Consider the following 23369-nt stretch of genomic DNA (forward strand, 5'->3'; position numbering starts at 1 on the left):
AGAGACACAAAATGTAGTCCAGAAGTGTAAAACTACCACAAGGAGACACAAAAGTACCACAAAGACTGTCCATATTTTTTTATGAGTAACGTCGGATGTGTTCATCTTTGAGAATTAAAAGAAAAAATCAAAGAAGAAGAAGAAGAAGAAGACATTATAAGTTCCTCCGCTGGGTGGCGGTATGCGCCTTGAAGATTCTTAATTCGTCTTCCGGTCTCGTGTCGACGAAGAAGAACATCACTGAATGGACTCAAGTCATGTTTGACCCAAACAGACGCCGCTGAACACAAACACACGTGAGGGACAACTTTCAGGTTTATACCGTTTCGTGTCATTGTCTTACTGCCGTTTATTGACATGCAGTTTCAGTCGTAAGTCTTTACGAAGCCGGACTGCTGCCTTGCTAAGTTAGCTTAGCGGCTATAAAACTTGATACGATGCTGTTCACTCAGAGATGTCTTCAGTGTCTGACAGCAGTCAGAAACAGACCTGTCAAACTCAAACATCTGAACACCCCGGTTATAAGATGCTGCTCTACGGTTCAGGGTGAAGTGAGAGTCAGGTTTGCACCCAGTCCGACAGGTAAGACCCGCACCTGAACACATAAGCTAGTGCTAAAATGACCTGTAAGGTTATTCAGAGGAAATGCAAGGAACCCATGGGGCTCTTCATACCCCTCTGCATTTTCTTTTATTAACCACCGCACCAATTTTCTATCAGAGAACCATAAATCAGACGAGCTTCATTTTTACTTTTGCAATAATTGTCTAAACAATATTAATGTGTATTTGGTAGAAAACATGGGTTTGTGTATTTCACTGGTGTGTATATAGTACACTGAGTTTCAGTTTATATTTCATTAAGACATATTTCAAACAGGAGTTGCATGTTGCAGTGGTTCATTTACTAATTTAACTGACAACCAACCTTATTTTGTCCAAAGTCTGCCTCTTGACTTATTATTAGTATGATACCTGTTACCCTATACTTATTACCTGTTATCACTATACTTTTATTTAAATTGCTTTATGTCCCTGTAGTCTTTAGTTTGTGTGCTATAACATAGGACAGTTGTCATTTTCTCTGCTTTCATAATACAGTGTAGTTTTGTAGATTTTATCCACACCTTTGTTTTTGTGCCTGTATTGTGCAGTGCATACTGTAGAGTGTGGGTCCAGCTGCAGGTTTTAATGTGAAGGTGGTCAGGACAGCAACATATCATAGGTGTTTTTCATGGAAGACATTTTGATTTGTCACAGTAGGAAAAAGCACAGGTGTGAGTAATAAAATTAACAGTGGTTGAATTTTGTTTTTCGAGTTTGTTTTTCAAATCAGACCTGTCCACACTGTTCGCCTGTTAAACTGTTAAGCCGTTACAGACGTTTTGTCAAGTCCCTCTGTGTGAGTCTGATACAAACATCCAAGGACACCTTGTGCGTCTGTATGAGACGCACCAGTGACGTTCTCCTCAGCTGCTCTGATGGACTTTCATCACTCTGGATTTAATGTTGTCATTGTGTGTTGTAACATGAGTGATGCAGGAGACACTGGACTGTCACACTGAGACGCATCCGTACAAACCTGACTGGATTTGCATTTCAAACCTCCTTGAAATGTGGCTTGGATCTGTTTTCGCAAAAACTGCATTTCATGTGTTGTGTTGCTGTCCTGACTTTCTAAAATCATTCTCGATATGCCAGATAGATTTGGTCTGGCAGTTTGAACGAGGCCTGACAGAATCGACCAGAGCCATTGTTGAAGTTACTAGTAACACCAGCAGCTTTCCTACCATGAGAAGTCAAATGCCTTTGGAAAAAGCTTATTCAGTTCATGTCAAAGTGTTTCTTTTTATAAATCTTCTCTGTCCTGCATCTTAAAAACTGTTTCTAAATTCTGACGATATACTATATTGCCCTGTGGTGCAGGTTTCTTACACCTTGGAGGTCTCCGAACTGCTCTGTACAATTACATCTTTGCCAAGAAGTATGGAGGCTCGTTCATCCTGCGGCTGGAGGACACTGATCAGAGCAGACTGGTACCAGGAGCTGCAGAGTCCATAGAGGACATGCTGGAGTGGGCTGGTAAGAAATACTGGAATGTGGTCCAGTTATTGGGTTTCATCGACCAATGTTATCAGTACACTTAAAGCAAAATGACTGAATAAAGTAAAGTAAAGTAAACTGCTATGCTGCAAAGGTTTATTATGTCCCTGTTACTTTAGCATTGTATCTAAGCTCCCTTTCACCTCCAGGTGTACCTCCAGATGAGAGTCCTCGTCGAGGTGGCTCAGTGGGTCCTTACCTGCAGTCTCAGAGACTGGACCTTTACAGTCAGACAGCCCAGCAGCTGGTCGAGAGCGGTCACGCCTACCACTGTTTCTGCAGCTCTCAGAGACTTGACCTGCTCAAAAAAGAGGCCTTAAGGAGCGGACAGACGCCAAGGTAACTGCATAACACAACACACACGGTTTACAGTTTAACCTCACCATGTTCTCACAGACTTGAAGATGACAAACAACCTGACTTGAAGCTGTTTTTGTCAGATTTAAGGCATTGGCTGTGTTTCGCGCTTTGTCTGCAGGTATGACAACAGGTGTCGTCATCTTAAGGCCAAGCAGGTCCAGGAGAAACTGGCTCAGGGAACGCCACATGTGATCAGGTTTCGCCTGGAAGAAGGTGTCGAGCCTTTTCAGGATCTGATCTTTGGATGGAATCATCATGAGGTGGCTCAGGTCAGATTTGTAGTGATCTCATTCCCTGTTTCAGTAGGCTTTACACTAAATGAGAGCAGCAATTAGTTTTCAACTATTAAATGTATTAAATTAATTGTCAGCCATTTTAATAAGAGATTAATCAGTTGTAGTATTTTTTTTAAGGAAAAACAAAGAAAATTCTCTAATTCCAGCTTCTTAAATGTGAATATTTGCTGATTTCTTTACTCGTCTATGACAGTAAACTGAATATCTTGGAGTTGTGGACAAAACAAGACATTTGATGACGTTATATTGGAGTTTGGGAAACACTGATCAACTTTTTTCATAGTTTTCTAGCATTTTATGGACCAAGCAACTAATTAATTAATCAAGAAAATGATTAATTGACAATTTAAATACACTAAATGATGTAGGAAAGGTCACCCAGTCAAAGATAATATATGGGAAGACATGTACAAGCTGTCTTAAAGGAATCAATAGTCAATTATGGAAAAGGGTTTGACTGGAAATTAAAATAAGATATTTTAATACACCTCTAATCATTTTGTGGAAAAATAGGGAACCTCGCACATATCCTTTGGGACTGGCAAATAATTCAAGGCTGTTTTTATGCCCTTTTAACCTTTAAATTTACCTTTTTGATTCGAGCACGAGATCTCTGACATTGCAAACATACCTTAACAACACTTTTTGTCTTGAGGGGGATGACAGAGTAGATTTTGTCTCTAAATGCTGCTCTTCATACCATCTGTCCTCTTCTTTCAGGTGGAGGGCGACCCCGTAGTGATAAAAGCAGATGGATTCCCCACCTATCACCTTGCTAACATAGTGGACGATCATTACATGAGGATCAGCCACGTGCTGCGGGGGTCCGAGTGGCTCATCTCCACCTCCAAACATCTCCTCATGTACCGCGCTCTCGGATGGCAGCCGCCAACCTTCGGACATCTGCCGCTGCTGATGAACAAAGACGGCAGCAAACTGTCCAAAAGGCAGGGGGACATTTTCATTCAAAGCTTCAAGAGAGACGGAGTCCTGCCGGAGGCTCTGCTGGACATCACCACCAACTGTGGATCCGGATTCAACAGTGAGTGATGGAGGACTTATCAGAGAGGGGATAAAACGATGTGATGCATATATTGCAATTAAAATTTGCCTCTGGAAACGGTGATTCACACGTTAAAAAATGCTTCAAAATGTTTTTATTTTGCTTTGCAGCCAATCGGATTGGGCGGAGGATAGACGAACTGATCTCTGAGTTTAATCCTTCAAAGATCACAACACATTCTGCTCTGTTAGACCTGGAAAAACTACCAGAGTTCAACAGGTAAGGCAGGACTCTCTGTGTCCCTCTCTTTGTGCTGTATTGTCATGTAACTCAGACTAACAGCACGAAAAATTTTTACTGCTGCTCTTTTCAGTGGCTTTGAAATGAACATATTGGATTTGTGGCCACACTGGCAGTGTTGCTCTGTGGATATTTGATGACTGTTTGTCTGTCAGTCTGTTGGTTTAGTATGTTATATTCAGGTACAATCAGTGAATGACCATGAAAATTGATAGAGACATTCATTTTCAGAAGATGAGTTTTTACCGGATTAATTTTACCATTAATCTCAGCTCTGCTTTGAACTTAAAGGAACGCTTTGACATCTTGAAATGTGCTCATTCACATTCGTAATGAGAAGATCACACTGCTCTCATATTTTTCCTCTTATCTGTTGTGCTATTTATCCATCTAGATTGTTTTGTTGTGAGTTGCTGAGTTTTGGAGATAAAAGGTCTAGAGATGTCTGCTGTCTGTCAGATATAATAGGACTAGATGGCACTCCTTCTTTTGTGGATACAAGCGGCTGAAATGGGCAGCAAAGGCAGCAATATCTGCCTTAAAGTTCGGTATTTTACACTTTACATGTCATTTGTTTGATCCATATGAAGAGCAAAGTGTAAAAACAGCAGGTTGTGGGTTTATAGGATACTGCATGCTGGACGTTTTCTTGGCAGTGACGTCCTAGAGTCTTCTAATTCCTGTGAGGTTAACGGGCTACCAGCACAGACTTGAGGAAGTCACTGCAAGAAACAACAGCAAGCAGGCTGGCTGTGCCCTCCTGTTTTCTGTGTTTTTGCAGAGATATCCTTGCATTTCCCAAAACACTGAACTATCCCTGTAAAAATCCACTTTTGGGATCTACATAATCTTCCTCTGCTGCCTCCCTTGATTTAAACTTTACCTCATTGTGATACAAAGTCAGTTATCTTACAATGTTTTATTCTGATATATTATGTAGAATGCTTCTTCTTTTTTTCTTTCATAAAGTTCATATTTCCATAACAGTAATCTCTCTTATTCTGGCAGAATTCACCTGCAGCACCATATTGAAGATGAGGAGCGGTGCCGTTTGCTGATAAAAGATCTGCGGGAGCAGATCCAGCAGGCCTACACAGCAGAGCTCCAGGATGAAGAAGTACTACATGAGGACTATATCAGGCGGGTGCTACATCTTCGTAAGGTAACCATAACAGTTCATGCTCATACTGTATTTTCAGCATGTTAAATGTTAGATGCTTGCTTATGCTTATATGGTATGAAACGTCTACTGTTCAGTATTAGAGTAATTTTTGGTTTGTTTGGGGTTTTTTTTTTTAAGAGAGTAGGGACCAGGCTCATGTATGTGATGCAATGACACAGAAAAGCATCTGTGCAAGGTAGCATTTTTATTAATTCTGACTGGTGTTTTGAAGTCCCAGAAATGGTGTTCAGAACAGGCCAACACTGTATACAGGCATTAGGAAACAACAGCATCTTCCATCATCTTCAACCAGCCTGTACAATAACTATAACTGCATTCGCTGTAGGTTTAATATTATCATTTCAAACAAGTCGATGCAGGAAACTTCTGTTTGTCCACTTGATGGTGCTGTTTATGTGTTTTCAGTTCAGAGCAAAAAGGAATGACTTTGAATGTTTGGGTATGTGGAAGCCATGAAACTAAGATCAGCTCTTGCCCCAGACAGTGTCATGGTCTTTCTTGACAAATGTATTTTGCAAATGGTCTCAATCAATTCTTCAAATATCTGAGGCAGGTTAGACACAGTTTGCCTTAATAATCTGGCCATGTGCAAATAAGGAAACCATATTGGCAGCGAGAAAGTCATGCATGCTTTTAGGGCTGTAATATCATTATGTAGGTCATTTAATATCTAGATAACGATGCATAACATGATGTAGCCTGTTTTCTGTAAATTACAAGTGGTTAGTGGTGTTTTAGTCTGTTGTGGGGACCAGTCTGTGTCATAATTTGCTAAGTGCGTTTTTGTGGTCTGTGTCAGACTTTTCAAACCTAAACCACATCCATGCGACAGAAGTAGCCCCCCTTTCAGTGTGAGCTTCTAGTTTTGTCTTGGCTGGTTGCAGTCATTTACAATAGCTCTCTGTGCAACACATTACTTTCACACTCTATATTTGAACTGTTAAATCACATTGTCCCTATCAAAAAATACCAACAAAACTCACTCACTCTCCTTTATGTTTGCTTGCGTTGCCTTCATGCATGTTTCCTCCCTTCATTGCGTTGTGCGGAGGAACGTAAACTGTCAACCAAATGATGAGAAACATTGCTGTTAAGTGTGTGACTTGCAACACAATTAAATAAATGAAAGCGAAAATATGAAAGAACTGTTTTTCCATTGTCACATGATAAATTTTGTCATATCATGCAGCCTTGCATATTTTTAGGTTTCAGTTTCTGAACGGCACCCGCTGTCTGTTCCTTCAGACAATCAAAAGTCCTCTACTCTTATTTCTCAATAATATGTCTCTCCAGTAATACTGAAACTCTTCTCTTCCTTCTCTACAGGGTCACATATCCTCCCTGAAGGAGCTTGTTAGTCCTGCCTACTCTTACCTGTGGGTGCGCCCTTCCTTCTCCAGCCAGCAGGTGGCAGCACTCACTTCAGAGTCCCAGCACATTGCTTCATTAGTGCTGAAGTATGTAATATTAACAGCTGAACATCTCACTGTATCATACAGCTACACAGTTTCAGCAGGATTATGATTCCTGTGTCTGTGTGTTACAGATTAGTATCTGAACGAGGCGAGGAGCTGGCAGTTGATCGACTCAACAAAGATCTGAAGACTTTAGCAAAGCAGACTAAAGCCACCAAATACAGAGAAGTGATGAAGCTGCTACGTCTGACTCTCAGCGGTCTGCAGGTACCTGAACACATCACGTCCCTTCAAACGCTACAGGGTTTCCTGCGTGAAATTGTTTCAGAAGTTGTGGTAACTTCAAACTAACTTTAACCCAGAGCTTCACCAGCGGCTATGTTTGTTAGTCATTCCTCACACGCCAGCTGTGTGTGGCTGGCAGACAGCTCACATCTCATTTCCTTACCACAAAAAAAAACAGACACAAGCTATCATACTTGCAAAGAGGAGGACAGGATGGGAGACATCAGCCACTGTCCATTCTGTCCCCATCACCAAAGTAGTTGCAAGCGCACATGGAGGGTCTTGTTCGCATTCACCACAGCTCCATGGATCCTAATTGATGTGAGACAGGCAAACGAAACAAAACAAAACAGTTATTCCAGCCCAGAATAGAAATTTCAGGAGTACACTGCAGCTGTAGCGTTGATGTCGGAGAGGCGAGTGTTACAGATTTCTCCTTTAAAATAACTTCATGAATTATGAAGGTAAAAAGGACGATCATCGTTTATGATCTGTAAGGAGGGGCTTCTCTTTGGCCTGTCTGCTCTGCTTATCTCGCTCCCTCTCTGTAAAAACAACTGACGAATATGTGGGATAAGTGCATAATTTAAAAGATTTTGATATGTCATCATGTGGGGAAAAATCAGGGGAATTGATTAAAACCCCATGAGAACAGCAGGGAGAGAGAGAGAGAGAAGTGAAGAGAGTTGGGAAGCATGGGAGGCATATTTCACCATTTATCCAAATCAGATCATTTATGTCATCTACATCCTAGATTGTCAAAATATGGTGAGTGTACCACTAGTGGTACACAAGCTACTTCTCGTGGTACATGGAGGAATATCAGAAATATTATCTTATCTTTCTTAACATGAAATAAATAAGTTCAAAAATATATAACATTGAAATGCTGCATGCTGATGCTTTTAGTTTTTTTGTCAATATGAACCTGCTACATAGTCAAGATCGTGCGTGTAGCACGCTCATACTTCATCCTTGATTACCAGTGCTTACGAACTGAACTGTGACAAGAGGCTAAATGGTGAGCAGAGGTAAAATGACAAGACTGAAAGATAAATGCTTCAACACAAACACTGCAATCGTGGCTCCAAACAGGAACTGTTGCGGACAGACGAGCAGATCGGGAGGAGAATGTTTTGAGCAGCTGTACTGACAGTGAAGCAGATGACAGTGAACTTGTGGTTGTGCAAGTGAAGAACCAGCAGGCAGTGCTTTGTGACACTTCCAAACTCAGCCCAAAAATCACAAGAGTTTGCAGTTAAGTTCACTGCCCAAAATATCTTCACTGAATTATCCCAAATGAAAGAATGCTTGTGAATTTAGTCACTCATCGTACCACTTTTCCAGCTCAAGATAGGTGGAGACACTCTAGAACCACTGTTATGACCTGAAGTACAATCACACACAACATCAACAAAAAAATCCAGTCTCCGTTTCACTGAGACTGACTGAACTCTTGAGTTAACACAGATTAACGTGTTTGTTTTTTCTGAGCCGTGTGTTTGCACTGGTTTAGCTTTGTCTACCTCAAGAACACCACCTGTGCTAAAATATTTTAAGATCATTTTGACTCTCAGAGGAACAAATATCCTTCTGTCCTTCTCTAACTTGCAATTTTCATTTCTGCAATTTTACTACTGAAATTGTGTTTTTCAAAATCCACCTCAGCAAATTGAATCATATTGGGCTGTACTCATCAGAAACAGTCCGTTACTATTCCATGTTCCTTCTTTTTATGTCTTGTCCAGGGCATGACTAAGCTAAACTCTAAAATAGCATGTTTTAAAATGATGGTGCTGTAATGACTGAAGCCTCAGAAAACCTCCACTGACTCATTCACCGCAGTCACTCTGCAGATATTCAGAGAGAATAGGGAAAGAGGAAGTAGATGCTGATTGCTTTTCAGAGGTTACTGTCTGTCTGATTTGATTGCATTACCTCGCTGAACCCTGATCCTCTGTTCTCCTCTCTGACCTGCAGCAGGGGCCCAGTGTAGCCGAGATGATGGTGTCTTTGGGGCCTGCAGAGATCAGCCATCGATTCCAGAAACTTGTGCTGCTCTCAGAGACGAGTTAAGGACCAGACGGCCCGTGGCCTCACGCACAGACTGATGGGAACCTGACGCAGACAAGATCTGCTGTGTGTTGAGAGTTACATGCAAACACCTGGAGACTCTGCCAAATCTACCTGGGACACAAATGAACTGCACCCCAGCTGATTTCAGTTAAACAATACTTGAATTATTCTAATATATTTTATAAAAGACACGAAAACTGTTTTTACTGGCATGGTCTGTTTGTGTTATTCAGTTCTGTGACACTTTACAGGAACAGGTGACACCAGCAGGCCAAGGATGGGAAGTACCCGGGTGTTTTTATGCAAACGTGCTCCTGCTTTCTCTAACGAACTACAGCAGACAGATGTGCTGCAAGTTCTCAAGAAAAACGTGAAGAGTCATGAATATCTTTGTCAGTCATGCTGAAAGTGGGACACAAAAACATTCTGGATGCATTTGAGAAAAATATCAGCCATAGATTATTTTGATAAAATAACCTATTTGTGTATACTGTATAATCAACAAATATTTTAGGATATTATTTTGTCAATACAGAATTGTTTGTCAGGGGAAAATTTGCAAGCTACCAAACAAGCAGTCTATAAAGTAGCATATTTGCATAAAAGATATCATAGTGGTTTTCAAACTGGGATCCAGGGACCAACAGGGTCCCTTGAGTTGGTTGTAGGGGATCCCCAGTAAAAGAAGGAAGAAAATATTTTAACTTTTATCATTTTTTTGGGAATGGGAAGAACAAGGGAGGAATCAGGGTTGCTGTTTTAATTGATTGTAATTCATAATGATTCTAGTTTTATGATTGATTGACCATCGAGACTTAATTAAATTTAAGCCTGAAAAAAAAATATGTATATCAGAGGGGATTCCTTAAGACAAAATCCTCCAAAATTCAGGGTCCAGGGGTTCTTGACATGAGAAAGTTTGGGAATCCCTGAGATATAAATTCTGTAATTAAAATTGGCCCCACATTTACCAGCTGCATCACATTAAATTGATACTTAAACAATAATCTATCAATAATCTTAATTGAATAGTATGATGGAGTGATTTTCAACCTGGGATCTGTTGACCAACAGCAGATGGAGGAATCGATTACTTTAACTTTTACCACATTTTTTTGGAAGTTGGAACAAGTGTCGTCCGTTTTGATTGATTGTAGTTTACAGTGATCAAAGTTTGATCATTGATTGGCTTTATTATCTTCAAACCTAAAAATAATGAAAAATTACTGAATGGGTATACCTGAAGACAAAGTCCTCTGTGGTCTAATGTGCATCTATAGTGGGGGGTCCTTGACATGAAAAAGTTTGGGAACCCTATAATGCATTATTCTGAAATGGACTATAAATTAGTATCTTTACTTTTGGTACTTTAATGAAATGGTGGAAAGAGTACCAAAAACAAAAGTAAAAGTGCTGTTACATTACTGAAATATTACTCAACTGCAACTAAAAGTTCACTCAGTTGCTCAATTAAAAGTACAAAGTAGTTGTTCTCAAAAACTACTCAGTTGCTTAGTTACTTGTAAACAACTCCTGGACTTTTCTGTTTAGAGGTCACGGCCACCTCTCCAAACCTGTTCCTACTCCTTTCTCGTTTGTTTTGTTTATTGTTTTCATCGGCCAGCGTGTAATCAAATAGCCTCGTTGGTTACAACAATGCAGATGAAATGCTTGGATATTAATTCAAAGTGTAAGCCTATAAAAAAGCATAAGTAAGCAGATTACATAGTGTAATTCATACTAAAGTGTAGGTAAAATTAGTTGAACTTGAAAACACTTATAAGGGCAAGTAACAACCCCCCCCCCCCAAAAAAAACTTAATTACAGTAACTTGAATAGTTGTAACTTCCACCCGTGACTTTACATTGATGCTAATACTTTTTAACTTTTACATAAATAAAGTTTTTAATGCAGGACTACAATGTGATAACTTAATATCTTAGTATAGTATTTTCACCCCTGCATCTACGCAACCATGTTATGTTGTTGCTGACAGAGGTGAAGCTAATTTGAACTAATTTTGATAAGTTTATAACAATATTCTATAAGCTCGTCACATGTTGTATATCTAAAATCATAACCTTAAGTAAAAAGTACATTATTTTCCCGTGAAAACGTTACTTGTTCGCTGTTTTTGATGAGCGATTTTAATCTATAGTCTCCATTTTACTTGTATCACTCTGCAGCGCGGTGCAGAGGGAGGGGGTGTGTAGCATAAATTGGTTGATGTGTCAGGAGTGTGACTGGGCGTGAGTGTCACATGTCGGTCGGGCTGCAGCAGGCAGTTTGACACCTCCGCTTCCCCCCAGAGAGACGCTCACAGAGCAGCAGCTTCACATCTCTGGATCTTGCGGCAGACAGACGGCAATGGCGACCGGCGACAGCCAGGCAACTCTCCAGTCATTGCTCAGTGAGTAAACGAAGAACGCAGAAAAGTGTTTTTGCTGTTTTTTTGCTGCTTGTGTTTGCGTCTGTTGCCTACATAACGCCAGCTAACTTATCTCACCGTCCCATATCTGAACTAACCGTCGCCGCTAACGTCACGGCGCGTGCCGTCAGTTTGACCCAGTTACTGTAAAAAACACCGTATATTTGCGAGTGAATTGCGAATGCGTGGATTTATCTCAACTTTTGTGAAATTTGTTTGACGTTGTGCAGAAAGTGACAACTTCACTAACAGGAAGTTGGTTATGGTTAGTGCGAGCGCGTGCACGACCGGAGTGTTGTGTTTGCGATGCTCCTGTGCGCGCGCGCGCACTGAACGTTAATTTACTTAGGTGTCTGCGGTTGTTGTGGTGAAGTTTTCAGAGTTTATTTTAGTTGAAGTAGAGCTAAAATCAAAACTACACAGTGGCAAATTCTGCATTTAAAAACCGAAAAGTAAACAAGTATAGTCTGTAAGTTTCACTCATTGTAGTCATCATGTTGTCCCTGCAATCTGTGCCCTCTTCATTTTAACTTATTCTTAGTGTCATGTTTTTCTAGTTTTACTGTTCTTATTTCTTTTATTGTGTTTTATTGTTTTTTCTATGTTTTAGTGTCTTTACTTGTGTTTGTGTTACTTCAGTCTTAGTTTACTCCTGTTTGGCTTGGTATCCTGCTCTTGTCCTCTTTTACTTTGTCTGTCAAAGCACTTTGTGAACTCTGTTTTTAAAGGTGCTATATAAATAAAGTTATTATTATTATTATTATTATTATTATTATTATTATTATTATTATTATAAAATAGTAAGGGAAACAGTATTGCTAATCAAAGTTCTGTTCCAACGGGACCTTAATTAGTATCATTGCTAACACCTGTTTATTCCTATGAAACTGAAACAGAAGGAAGAGTCTTCACATCAACATAGATCATTCTATGCTACAGACTTAAAAGGATAGTTCATCCAAAAATTTACACTCAGTCATTATCTAGTCAACCTCATGCCAGTTGAAGGTCGGTTTTAGCCTTTTTTTTTTTTTTCCCCACAAATTACTGCTGGAATTTTACAGGAAAAACGGCGTTGTCGAATCTGCCATCCCAAATTCTGGCTAGTTTCCTGCAGATGAGTACAAGTTTCACACTGATTATCCTCTGCACATTTTTTTAAACTATCTGTCTCAATGCTCTATCAGAAAAAGTAAACAGTAACTCAGGTCAACTGCTAAATCAGCCAAAATAGGAAATTAAGGATGCATGATACAGATTTTTTTTTTTTAGCCAATACAGATAAATCACATTTTACATTTCAAAAGGAAGTTCATGTAACATGCAAATTTATATTTATATTTAAAGCAAATGTACAATGCATGTCCACACAGATGCAAAACAAGGGAGATATTGTTAGTTCCTGCAAAACATTTTAACCTCTTAAACTCGACATTACTGTCTTTGACAGGCTGTAGCTGAGTTTTAAAGCTAGAGTGAATCATTTATCATTTATAATTATTTATCTATGGTTACAAAGGCAGAGAAAAAACTGATGATTTAATATAGCTTTGACCAAACCAAATCTAGCCAGTCAATATTACAACAAAATCAAACAGTTCTGACTCTTCAAATGTTCAAAAACCCTATATACTTTTGTTTTTATAGAAGATTTTGCCTAAGAATTCAAATGAAATGCCTTGACATAATCTGCCAAATCAGATATTAGTATAGCTGATATTCATCGACTAGAATTTCATTATCAGAATAATAAACAATAATAGAAATTTCCCTGTATCTGACCTGGTATTTATTGTGCATCTCTAATAGAAATGCTTTAGTACCACTATCTCAAAATGTCAAGAAACTAAAACTAAAGTAAGTAAACCTGCTTAATCAATGATTTGTGTTTTTTAGACCTTCGGCCAAACAAAGCAAGCAAAAAAGAGGTCACCTTGGGGTCTTGGAAATTATGCTGAATTTTTTTTCACATTTTCTGGACTAAACAATTACTCAGAATTCTTAAAACAAACAAACAAACAAAAAACGTGAAAGCTTAATTGAAATGCCACAATACATACAGATGCAGTGGAATATGTACAGTAGTTACTTTACAAACCTTGCAAGTATACTTAGTACAACATATGCAAAGTTTCCTTGTTTTTCTGTGCATGTCTGTCTCCATGTCTTCATTTTCACTTCCTCATTAAAATTGTATAATGTTTTGCATATATATGCATGTATTTGATCTAGTTGGGGCCCATTCTAAAAATATTCTTTGAATGTTTCTCTGGTGTAATGCTACAGGCCAGGCTACAGACCCAAACAATCAGGAAGACAGATGGGACTTCATCCAGGGCTTCTACCAGCTCGTCAACCAAGGGACTGAGGGGTAAACTAGACACAATCTTTGCATCTCATTAACGTTTTTTTCTTATCGTTACCTGCATTACTGTAAGTGCTTGCACACAACCGTGCATGGATTTTCAGATCATCTTCAGACTTTGAACCCGAGCTGAAGTTTTGAGGGGAGGCCGCTTGCCTCTAGAAGTTGCTTTAACGCAATTGCGGCATTTAAGAAAGAGTTGCTTCACATCCATGTTGCGATCGCAGCTTCTCAGTTACACCATCGTGGAGGAGTTAGGAGGAACTCTGCAGCACCTTTTTGTCTTCTGACCCTTTTCAACGTTGACATGTTATAAAAACTACATGGAGTACAATGTAATTTCGCAGCCAGCATGTCTTGGGATGCTTTTCATCCGTTTATCTTAGTTTTACTCAAGCACGGCAGTGTGTGGAAGCTATGTGAATAGTACCTCTTTTAATGTTGACAAGCATGTTCTTTACTCAGAGTTTCCTCAGGCATTTTAATGTGATTTAAATCTTAATTTTCTGCTTTCAGCCCACAGGTAGCCCTCAGTCTTCTTTCCCATAAAATCCAGTCACCACAGGAGAAAGAGGCTCTGCAGGCTCTCACTGTAAGTAATCAGCTTCTTCATCTCTACATATAATACAAAGATTGTATACGGTTCATTTTCGTAAGTCAGTTCCCAGAGGCAACAAGTAACTGAATTTGCTTTGCCTCTTCCACTCATCACTCCCTACCATTGACCTATTTCTTTTAGGTGAGGACAGGAGATATTCAGTAGGAGATAGCAGGTCAACAGTATATATAGCACAGAAGAGACATACGTAATCTGAAAACTGGGAACCTGAAGATTAATTTGAAATGCAGCCCAGCGCTGTGTCAAGTTTTTCTAGTCATACTTCTGCAATAAACTTTGTGTTTTCTTAAGGTGGCTATTCAGATTTTGAAAGTTCAGAGTGTAAAAGGGCTTTGAACATTATAAGATATAAGCAGTTTTTGGGTTGATACCATTTATTCAAACGATTTCTTGCTCAATTTAAACATTTTTTACCACTTGAAATTGATAGAGATGGCCAAAACTCCCTCTGAAATACCACTTTTAGACACCCTGATGAACACCTCAGAAAAATTCATGCTGTCATTTGGTATCAAAAACTTTTTATGTGTTGGAGATTTCTTTCAGAATTGCATTTTTTTGGTGATTGAATGGTGAGCACTTCTCTTCTGGGAATTGCTCAGAAACCAACTTATTGTTAGATATGGCCCACATCCTCTGAACGCTGCAGGTCTCATGTTTGTGGTTGGAAGTATCATGTGTGTCATTGTCTTAAAGGTCATTATAGATCATTTTATACAGCGTGGTCAAGTTTCAAAAAAATGGTCTCACTACAATTAAATTCATTTGATTGAGTTATTTATTTATTTAGTTAATACCACATGCAAAAGAAAATTAACAAAAAAATGCAGATGGAAATTATCCTGCATGGCTAAATAAAAGTGACAGTGTTAATTAATGTTCATTGTCTCTTCTTATAAATTAAATAAAATAAACATAAGTAAGAGAAAATATGAGCCCAAGTAATCATATCAAAATAAACAAATGAACTCAAAGAAGATAGAGATAAACTTCACTGATGGCAGTTCTAGGATTATCTAAAAAGGTAAAATGCTGACAGGGACTGGTGCAGCAGCTGATAACCCTCCATGGTATGGGTCAAATATTGTACAGAAAATTAACTGAGACTGGTTTAAGACATGAAATGGTTACTATGGGGACTAATGTCTTCAGACATGAACACAGTTGGACTCATTGAACTCAAGAGAGTCTCAGCTTTACACTCATGTCCAGTTTATTCAATCGTACTGCTGTTTAGAGACTCAAGTTAGCAGGAATATTGTAATAATATTTTTAATAATTATAAATAATGACAAATATGAAAACACAAGTAGAACAACTTGAATTAAGAAAAAAAACATCATACTGAAATAATAACGAAATACTGCCCATATAACTAAAAAGTCAAAATCAAAATTGAATGACATATACAACAAAACTGATATAGACTGATATACAGAAGCTGTGCTAGGTTGATATCAGGCCAGTAATATTGGCTGACTGATATATCCATCTTGCTCTAATATAATTCAATGAAAATGAGAAGAATTACATAAAAAATATTGTCATATTGTCAGATATTGCAAATTACATCGCAGTTGTAATATCAGTCAAAATAATTGCAGTTAGATATTTTTTCAACATCCTTCAGCTCTAGTAGCAGCGGACTCTTTAGGTCTTTATATGATTCACTCTCGCTTTAGAACTCAGCTACAGCCTGTCAAAGACAGAAATGTCGAGTTTAAGAGGTTAAAATGTTTTGCAGGAACTAACAATATCTCCCTTGTTTTGCATCTGTGTGGACATGCATTGTACATTTGCTTTAATTTAATGCGATTTCTCATGGGTCACACTCTGCATTTATCAGACTGTCTTTAAAGGTATGGACCGTTCGTTGAAAAACCAATGTCTTTGTTTTAACCCTTGGGGGGAGGGAGGTCCTGTGAATGTCTGTGACTAACTTTTGTCACATGGCCCAAGTGAAATGAGGGATTTAATCTGCATTTATGTTTGCTGTGAGTGTGACACCACACTGTTTGTCATCTACACATTATATAGAGCTGCAGTGTTTCACTTTAAAATGTAACTTAGAGAAGTTCATTGATGTCATGTGACATTTAAAGGTGTTTAACCACAAACATGTCATGACAAATCTGTGCTCTCTCTCTCTCTCCCTCTCTCTCTCTCTCTCTCTCTCTCTCTCTCTCTCTCTTCTTTTGTATTATACAAGAACAAAAACTTTTCTTTCATTTTCAGTTGTTGGTTCTGATTTGCTCTGGTTTGGTGCTTTCCAGGTTCTCGAGGCTTGTATGAACAACTGTGGGAAAAGGTTTCACAGTGAGGCCGCCAAGTTTCGCTTTCTGAATGAGCTCATCAAAGTCTTGACACCAAAGGTACGGCTCATCAGAGACAGAGGTAAAACTGACATTAAAAAAAGTCTAGGCAGGCCAATATTGTTTAAGAATCTCAGAACAAGAAAAATCCCAAGTATATGAAATCAAAATGACCTCATATATGAAATGTGAATGACACTGATTGTGACTGACCCGGTTTATTTTTTCTGAGCAGTACTTTGGCGCATGGACTCCACAGAAAGTTAAAGACAGAGTGACGGAGGTCCTCTACGGCTGGACCCTGTGGCTTAAAGATGAACCTAAGATTCAGGAAGCCTACAGCATGCTCAAGAAACAAGGTCTGGGTACAACATGCACACAAAACACAATAAAATGATTAGTCCTACAAATTGGGAATCACATTGTAATATCTGCAATATGATTTTTTTGCCATTCCATGCATCCTCATGTGTAAATATAAAGGTACAATATTAATTAATTTGTTGATTAGTGTTACGTCCTTGTCTCTTACTGTTTTCTGTTATTCAGGTATTGTGAAGAAAGATCCCAAACTTCCAGACAAACTAATAATGGCTCCTCCACCACAAAGAACCACAGATTCTGTTTTTGACCAGGAGGACAAGGCCAAGGTGTGTGTTTGTGGGTGTATTTGTGTCTTTTATAGGACGTGTGACAAGTTTCATCCTGCTAAAATATCTTTCTGTATCGTCAGCTGTTAGCCAGATTATTGAAAAGTCGTCGTCCTGAGGATCTGGAAACTGCCAACAGGCTCATTAAAAGCACCATCAAAGAGGTGAGAAGAGCTGAGGTGGTGGTGATGGTCATCTTCAACATTTATTTAGTTGAAGTATGAATATGGTATTAATTTGTTTCTTATTTGTGTGTGTTTTAGGAGCAGGAGAAGATGGAGAAAGTGTCAAAGCGTGAATCTACTCTGAAGGAGGTGGAGACCAAAACCAAACAGCTCAGAGAGCTGCTGGAGCAGCACACGGTCACTGGAGCCCCGTTACAGCCGAGTGACGACATGAAGGTATGTTGGACGTTATAAAGACAATCAGACAGCTGTCCAGAGCTGAACACAAACATAAAGGGTCTAGGAGGCTTGTGTGCAAGTGATTGTTGTCCCTCTGTCGCCCTCTGCTGGCTGTCCAACTTCTCTGTGAACATATAAAATGACTTGATGATTTTCAATTCAAAAGGTGTATTTAAGACCTTGTTTACACTGACTAACAATGACTGTCCTGCTTGCTGAAAATAAAAATACTATGTAGTAGATGTCAGTCAGGAAAGTGTCTGTAACTCAGTATTTGATGTTTCCCTCTCTCGCTGCAGGCTCTGTATGAACGGTGTGATCGGCTGAGGCCCAGCCTGTTCCGTCTGGCCAGCGACACGATGGAGGACGACGCAGCTCTGGCTCAGATTTTGGCAGCCAACGATGAGCTAACACTTGTTGTAAATGCCTACAAAGACCAAGTGGGGAGGGAGGAGAGTAACGGTGGAAGAGAAAGAAGCGGAAGTGAGGAGGAAATGGAGGGTAAAAATAATGGTAGGCTTTTTTTTTTTTTTTTTTTTTTCTTCTGGCAGTCCCTGAGGAGAACACCTTGACCTTCGCTCTGCTCTGCTTGTATTTGATCCCGTGTCTTCTTGTTCCTCCAGCTCCGAGGAGTCCCAGAGAGATTAAAAGCTACCACCTCATCGACCTGTCAGCACTGGACTCTCCACAGACACACAGAAAAGCTGATTCACCACCGTCCTTCGAATCCTCTTCCCCCATGTTTCCCTCTCTTCTGGAAAGCACCTTCCACTCAGCGGCTGACCAGGACTTTAATGAATTAGGTAGACCTGCACTGCACCTATTTCTAGTTTGTTCTCTGTGACGGTGATGAATGTGTTTCATAATGTAATGATGTGGTTTCCTGTAATTACAGAGTTGGATAATCTGGTCTCAAAACAGACTCGAGAGACTTCAAGGTCGTATTACGAAGAACTGCTGCAGGTGAAGCTCGCATGTAAAGTTAAACGTGAAGGTTTAAAGATGGGTTTTAATTCAAATTGTGTTTAATGCGGTTTATCCTTTTTTGTCAGCTTAATGGAGACATTCAGATGAACAATTCTGAGCAGAATGGAGGGAGAGGCCTTGTGTTGAGAGCCCGTGGATGTGGAGGGAGCAGTGCAACATCAAATGGGAACAACATCTGGTAAGGATAGAGAAAAGGAAGGATAATCTTAAAATCCTATCCACATAATTTCTAGTGATCTATAGACTGTGACAGGTGGGTGCAGGGTGCAAAATTTACTTTTTTGTCTTCTGGCAAAATGGATAGTGAATGTTCAGCATGTCAGCAGATTGCTATTGTTTTTTTGGCTGGTGAGTGAAACAAATCGACCAGCCACTTGCATATTTTACCAGCATCTGGCTGGTACTAATTTTGTACCATCTCTGGGTGCTAATAATCGTACATTATTTATTTCAAAGCTGAGGATTCTACTTAAGGGATCAGTGTGTAAGATTTACAGGGATTTGTTGGTAGATTATGGCAGAAGTGGAAAATAATACCAGTAAAGCATGTTTCCAGTGGTGTATAGTCACCGTCCAAACAGGCTGCCATGTTGCTCCACAGTGTTTTCTGCAGTAGTTCAGAATGTGTCTAGGATTAATATAAGTATTGTACTATTTGTAGAATTAGATTCCAGTAGTGGCTGCGTTTCAGATCTGTATGATCCAAACATTTCCAGTAACTCCAGAGTTACAAAGTCAGAGCCAAAATTTATTTGAAGACAGACAAGAAAAGATAGATGTAATCATTTACAACATGGTTTTATCTAATGAAATACTGCTATATTTGTTAGACCGTAAATTACATTTGTGAACTGATGATATTGAAACTGATGAGTTATATTCATTAAAGAAAGTTGATTTAATAAAAAAAAAAATTATTCAAATAGGTTCTAATCCAGGATGTTATTTTTTATACGTTCTCTTGTTGTTCTCAGACTTCATTTACCATCCTAATTATTACTAAAATGCTGTGCCTTTCCTTTTATCAGGTCGCTCCCTCACAGTCAACAGTTTGCAGAATCGCCGTCCATGATGCAGAAACAACTCAACAACATGTCGGGATCTCCAGTGAAATCAGAGGAGAGCTCGTGTCCCCCACAAGTCCTGAAAAACATCTTTGTTCCAGTGGAGACCATCAGATCCAGTATGTTCCTTGAGGCTGAAACAACAGTTTATAAGAAGAAACAGTTGTTATGTGTTTTATTACCTTCTGGATATCTTGTCTGAGTGTGTGTGTGTGTGTGTGTGTGTGTGTGTGTGTGTTATTTTCTTCTGTGTTTGTAGGTCATCTGGAGCCGATCACTCTGTTTGATCACGGAGGGATCCATGTCTCTCTCCATTTTGCCAAAGACTCTCCGCCGGGTCATCCAGATGTTGCTGTGGTCGTCATCTCCACAGTGAACACATCTGCCCTCCATGTGAAAGACTTTGTGTTTCAAGCTGCCGTTCCAAAGGTAAACCATTTCAAAATATGTTTGAAATGATTTCCATGGTTTAAGTAATTGAACAACCAAAAAATATATTAGAATATCCTGCTTTTCTGTTTTCTATCATTGTGAATTCATACATTTGGATTTTCAAACAAGCAGTTTAAAGATTTTACCAGAGGCACTGGGAACTTGTGATAGGTCAAGTAAATTTTATTTATATAGTCCAGTATCGCAAATCACAAATTTTCCTCAAGGGCTTCACAATCTCTGCAGCATACAGTACCCTCCATTCTTAGACTCTGAATTCAGATAAGGAAAAACATAAAAAAAAAATAAATAAAAAAATTAAAGAAAACTCAGGAGGAGCAAAAGTGGAGGGGGTCTGTCTGCCACAGCGGACAGTCATGCAATAAGTTGTGTGAACTGAATAGACCAACTCAGTAAAATTACAGAATGGACTTGGGTGTCACCAGAATTGTAAACTCTGATACTATGCTAGAATACCATGACAAACAAGAAAAAAAATTCTCGGCACACAAAACAGGAAAATAGGTAAATAGTAAATTCCTAAATTTTATTGTTCTCTATCAGGATGATAGAGAACTATCAACATATGTGAAGTGTAAGGGTATTTTACTACCTTTTTGATATCCTCTAGAAGAATTCAACAGATAAATTCAGAAATAATAAATCATGCAAATCATTTGTCTGTTGTGATGTTGTACTCTCATAAATTTAGCCTGTTGTACTCTTCATATTATTGCGCTTTGTTTTTCACAGTATGTTTGACCACCTCTGTCATGTTACCTGCAGTCCCTGTTGTAGCCGGGCATGTTCATATTTGTCAGACCTCCACTATAAATGCACATTTTGTCATGTGACGACCTGTTTTCCATTAATGAGTTGAACATCCAGTTAATTGTGTTTTTGATTTCTCTCTTGCAGACCATGTTGGTGAAACTTCAGCCTGCCTCAGGGACACACCTACCTCCTTACAACCCTCTCCTGCCTCCACCTGCCATCTCGCAGGTCGTCTTATTGGCTAATCCTCAGCAGGTGAGTTTAAGGAGCACGTTTGATTCATATTAACATGTTAGTGACCGATCGAACTCCTTAATCTCTACTTCACTGTTACTTTAAAGTACACAGAACAGAAGTCCTTTTATATAAGAATCATTTCATTTCACTGTTTGTTTTAATTACATTTATTTTAATTTATTGGGATGCAGTGATGTCGTGCTCTGCTGTTTGAATACAGAGGTGGAAGAAGTACTCAGACCTTTTACATTTTAAGTACAAATAGCAAGAAATACTTTGTTAAAAGTTAAAGTCATTTTAAGTCATTTCAACTTAAATTATGGTATATTATTACAGAAATAAATTAGAAAATTCATTAGATTATATTTGTATTGTTAATCAGAATCTCAAAGGTAACTTAAATTATTTATTTCAGGGAAATTTAACTGAAATATTCTGAACTGGATATTATTATGATAATTCAAAATAGAGCATCAACTAAGAAGTCAGTTGAGATAAATTACCTGTATAAAATTTGAGTAATTTATGAATTTGACAGCACGGAGCACCATGTGACATCTATTCATTAGCATTTCATCATTTATTCATTCACTTTGTCCATTTGTCCTCTAAGAATTTGACATCTTTCCTTCTGTTCTTCAGCGAAAGGTGCGTCTACGCTACAAGTTGATGATGACACACGGAGACCAACAGCTGAACGAGACCGCAGAGATCGACAACTTTCCCGACTGGACATCGTTGACCGGCCGATAAAAACGTCACAGACTTTGATTTGAAAAGAAAAACGAAACTCCGGCCCCGGTCTGGACGGTACCTGAAATCTGCATTTTGAGGACAGAGAAAGTCAAGTGAACTTACAGAGGAAGACAAATTCAGCAACAAAAAAGGTGGGAAACTTCTGACGCCTGACTTGTCATGCCTGCAGTCGATCCTCACGAGGTAAACAAACACAACCGACATTATATCAGAACGATTCTGTTTTACCTCAGAAGACTTTCCTGCATTTTATAACATTTGTAGCGAGTCTGATGCAAACCAAGAAATAATGTCAGAGAGATGTTACGTTCATGTAGATAACCTCTATTTGACACATAAAAATGTTAACAGTTCAGGTGGGTTCGGTACGTCCCTGATTGTACCTGATTCAGGTCCTCGCTATTCTGCTGTTGTGTTATTGTTTTTGCTGTTGCTGCCTCCTGCTTGTTGTTAAACTTCAGCTTAATAGTACAGTTTATTCACTGTACACGTGTGCCGACATGTAGCTGGTTACATGCCTGCATATAGGTTTGTATTTATTTGCTTTTGTGCATGTAGGACATTCAAAAATCTCAAAGTGCCTTAAAAAGATGTTTTTAATATGTATTTATATTAGGAATGAGGTTGCCTTAAGGAATGCATGTGTGCGTGTGAGAAACCTTCAAATATTCCTATTTTGCTGTGCTTGACTGCAGCTTAAAACAAAAGTAAATGAAGTAAATATCTTCACTACTTTGACAAAACAGATTCTGCACAAGGAAATTAAGAAACACGTTTTGATTTTTAATGACACAAGGTGGCTAAAGGAAATGTGCTCTAAATACCGAAAACACAAGCAAGTACAGAAATGCGACAACTTAAACACAGAAATTCCCACAGTACAGAAAAACCTGCCAATAAAGGCAAAATGAATATTTCTACCAACATGTCAGGCCAGTGAGATTAAGCTGCACGAGATGAATGTGCTACACAAGTATGTCTGAAGTCTGAAGGTTTTATAGAAGTGTCTGAATGGATTCAAAGCTGCTGTTTGCAATGAGCGACCAATCAGTGTTGCTCATGTGAGGAGGAGCCAAATCACATCACTTCAACACACCAAATTTAGTTGCCCATCTTAAAAGCTGCTATCCTGATCATCATGACAAATTTGCGTAGAACAAAGAGAAGCAGGAGAAAAAAAAACTGTCAGCAGAGCTACATTTTGAAAGAGCCATCATGATAAGAGCATGCATAAAAATATCTTAATTCCACTACAGGAGAGACTTGAAGTTCTTTGTAATTAGGTGGGGAAAAAATGTGGAAATAAAGGCATCGACAAACG

At 38.9% G+C, this 23369-nt stretch overlaps 2 protein-coding genes across 2 annotated transcripts; both read left to right on the forward strand.

Annotated features, from left to right (window-relative positions):
* The first annotated feature begins 207 nt into the window (after positions 1-207).
* ears2 (glutamyl-tRNA synthetase 2, mitochondrial) lies at positions 208-9218 on the forward strand. The gene is made up of 10 exons (XM_084712399.1): positions 208-582; positions 1926-2081; positions 2252-2441; positions 2581-2731; positions 3479-3800; positions 3932-4040; positions 5070-5223; positions 6571-6701; positions 6791-6926; positions 8925-9218. Exons 1-10 carry the CDS (start codon positions 438-440, stop codon positions 9018-9020), a joined length of 1590 nt encoding a protein of 529 aa, XP_084568525.1. The 5' UTR covers positions 208-437; the 3' UTR covers positions 9021-9218.
* Positions 9219-11273: 2055 nt separating this feature from the next.
* LOC146329612 (ADP-ribosylation factor-binding protein GGA1-like) lies at positions 11274-22772 on the forward strand. Its single transcript, XM_084714889.1, has 16 exons — positions 11274-11430; positions 13735-13819; positions 14330-14405; positions 16706-16804; positions 16980-17103; positions 17294-17394; positions 17478-17558; positions 17658-17795; positions 18098-18311; positions 18422-18601; positions 18694-18761; positions 18851-18963; positions 19814-19968; positions 20109-20278; positions 21200-21310; positions 21935-22772. The coding sequence occupies exons 1-16, from the start codon at positions 11388-11390 to the stop codon at positions 22043-22045; spliced, it is 1869 nt and encodes a 622-aa protein (XP_084571015.1). The 5' UTR covers positions 11274-11387; the 3' UTR covers positions 22046-22772.
* The last annotated feature ends 597 nt before the right edge of the window (positions 22773-23369 follow it).

Source organism: Lutjanus erythropterus, chromosome 3, assembly GCF_056507025.1.
Source record: "Lutjanus erythropterus isolate fLutEry1 chromosome 3, fLutEry1.hap2, whole genome shotgun sequence".
Classification (NCBI taxonomy): domain Eukaryota; kingdom Metazoa; phylum Chordata; class Actinopteri; order Lutjaniformes; family Lutjanidae; genus Lutjanus; species Lutjanus erythropterus.

What these genes read in the sequence shown, in the direction of transcription:
- ears2 (XM_084712399.1), top strand. Translation starts at nt 438, where the DNA reads ATGCTGTTCACTCAGAGATGTCTTCAGTGTCTGACAGCAGTCAGAAAC. An exon ending in AGGAGCGGACAGACGCCAAG is followed by an intron (nt 2,442 to 2,580) that starts GTAACTGCATAA and finishes CTTTGTCTGCAG; the next exon opens with GTATGACAACAGGTGTCGTC. An exon ending in ATTGCTTCATTAGTGCTGAA is followed by an intron (nt 6,702 to 6,790) that starts GTATGTAATATT and finishes TGTGTGTTACAG; the next exon opens with ATTAGTATCTGAACGAGGCG.
- LOC146329612 (XM_084714889.1), top strand. Translation starts at nt 11,388, where the DNA reads ATGGCGACCGGCGACAGCCAGGCAACTCTCCAGTCATTGCTCA. An exon ending in AGGCTCTGCAGGCTCTCACT is followed by an intron (nt 14,406 to 16,705) that starts GTAAGTAATCAG and finishes GGTGCTTTCCAG; the next exon opens with GTTCTCGAGGCTTGTATGAA. An exon ending in TATTGGCTAATCCTCAGCAG is followed by an intron (nt 21,311 to 21,934) that starts GTGAGTTTAAGG and finishes TCTGTTCTTCAG; the next exon opens with CGAAAGGTGCGTCTACGCTA.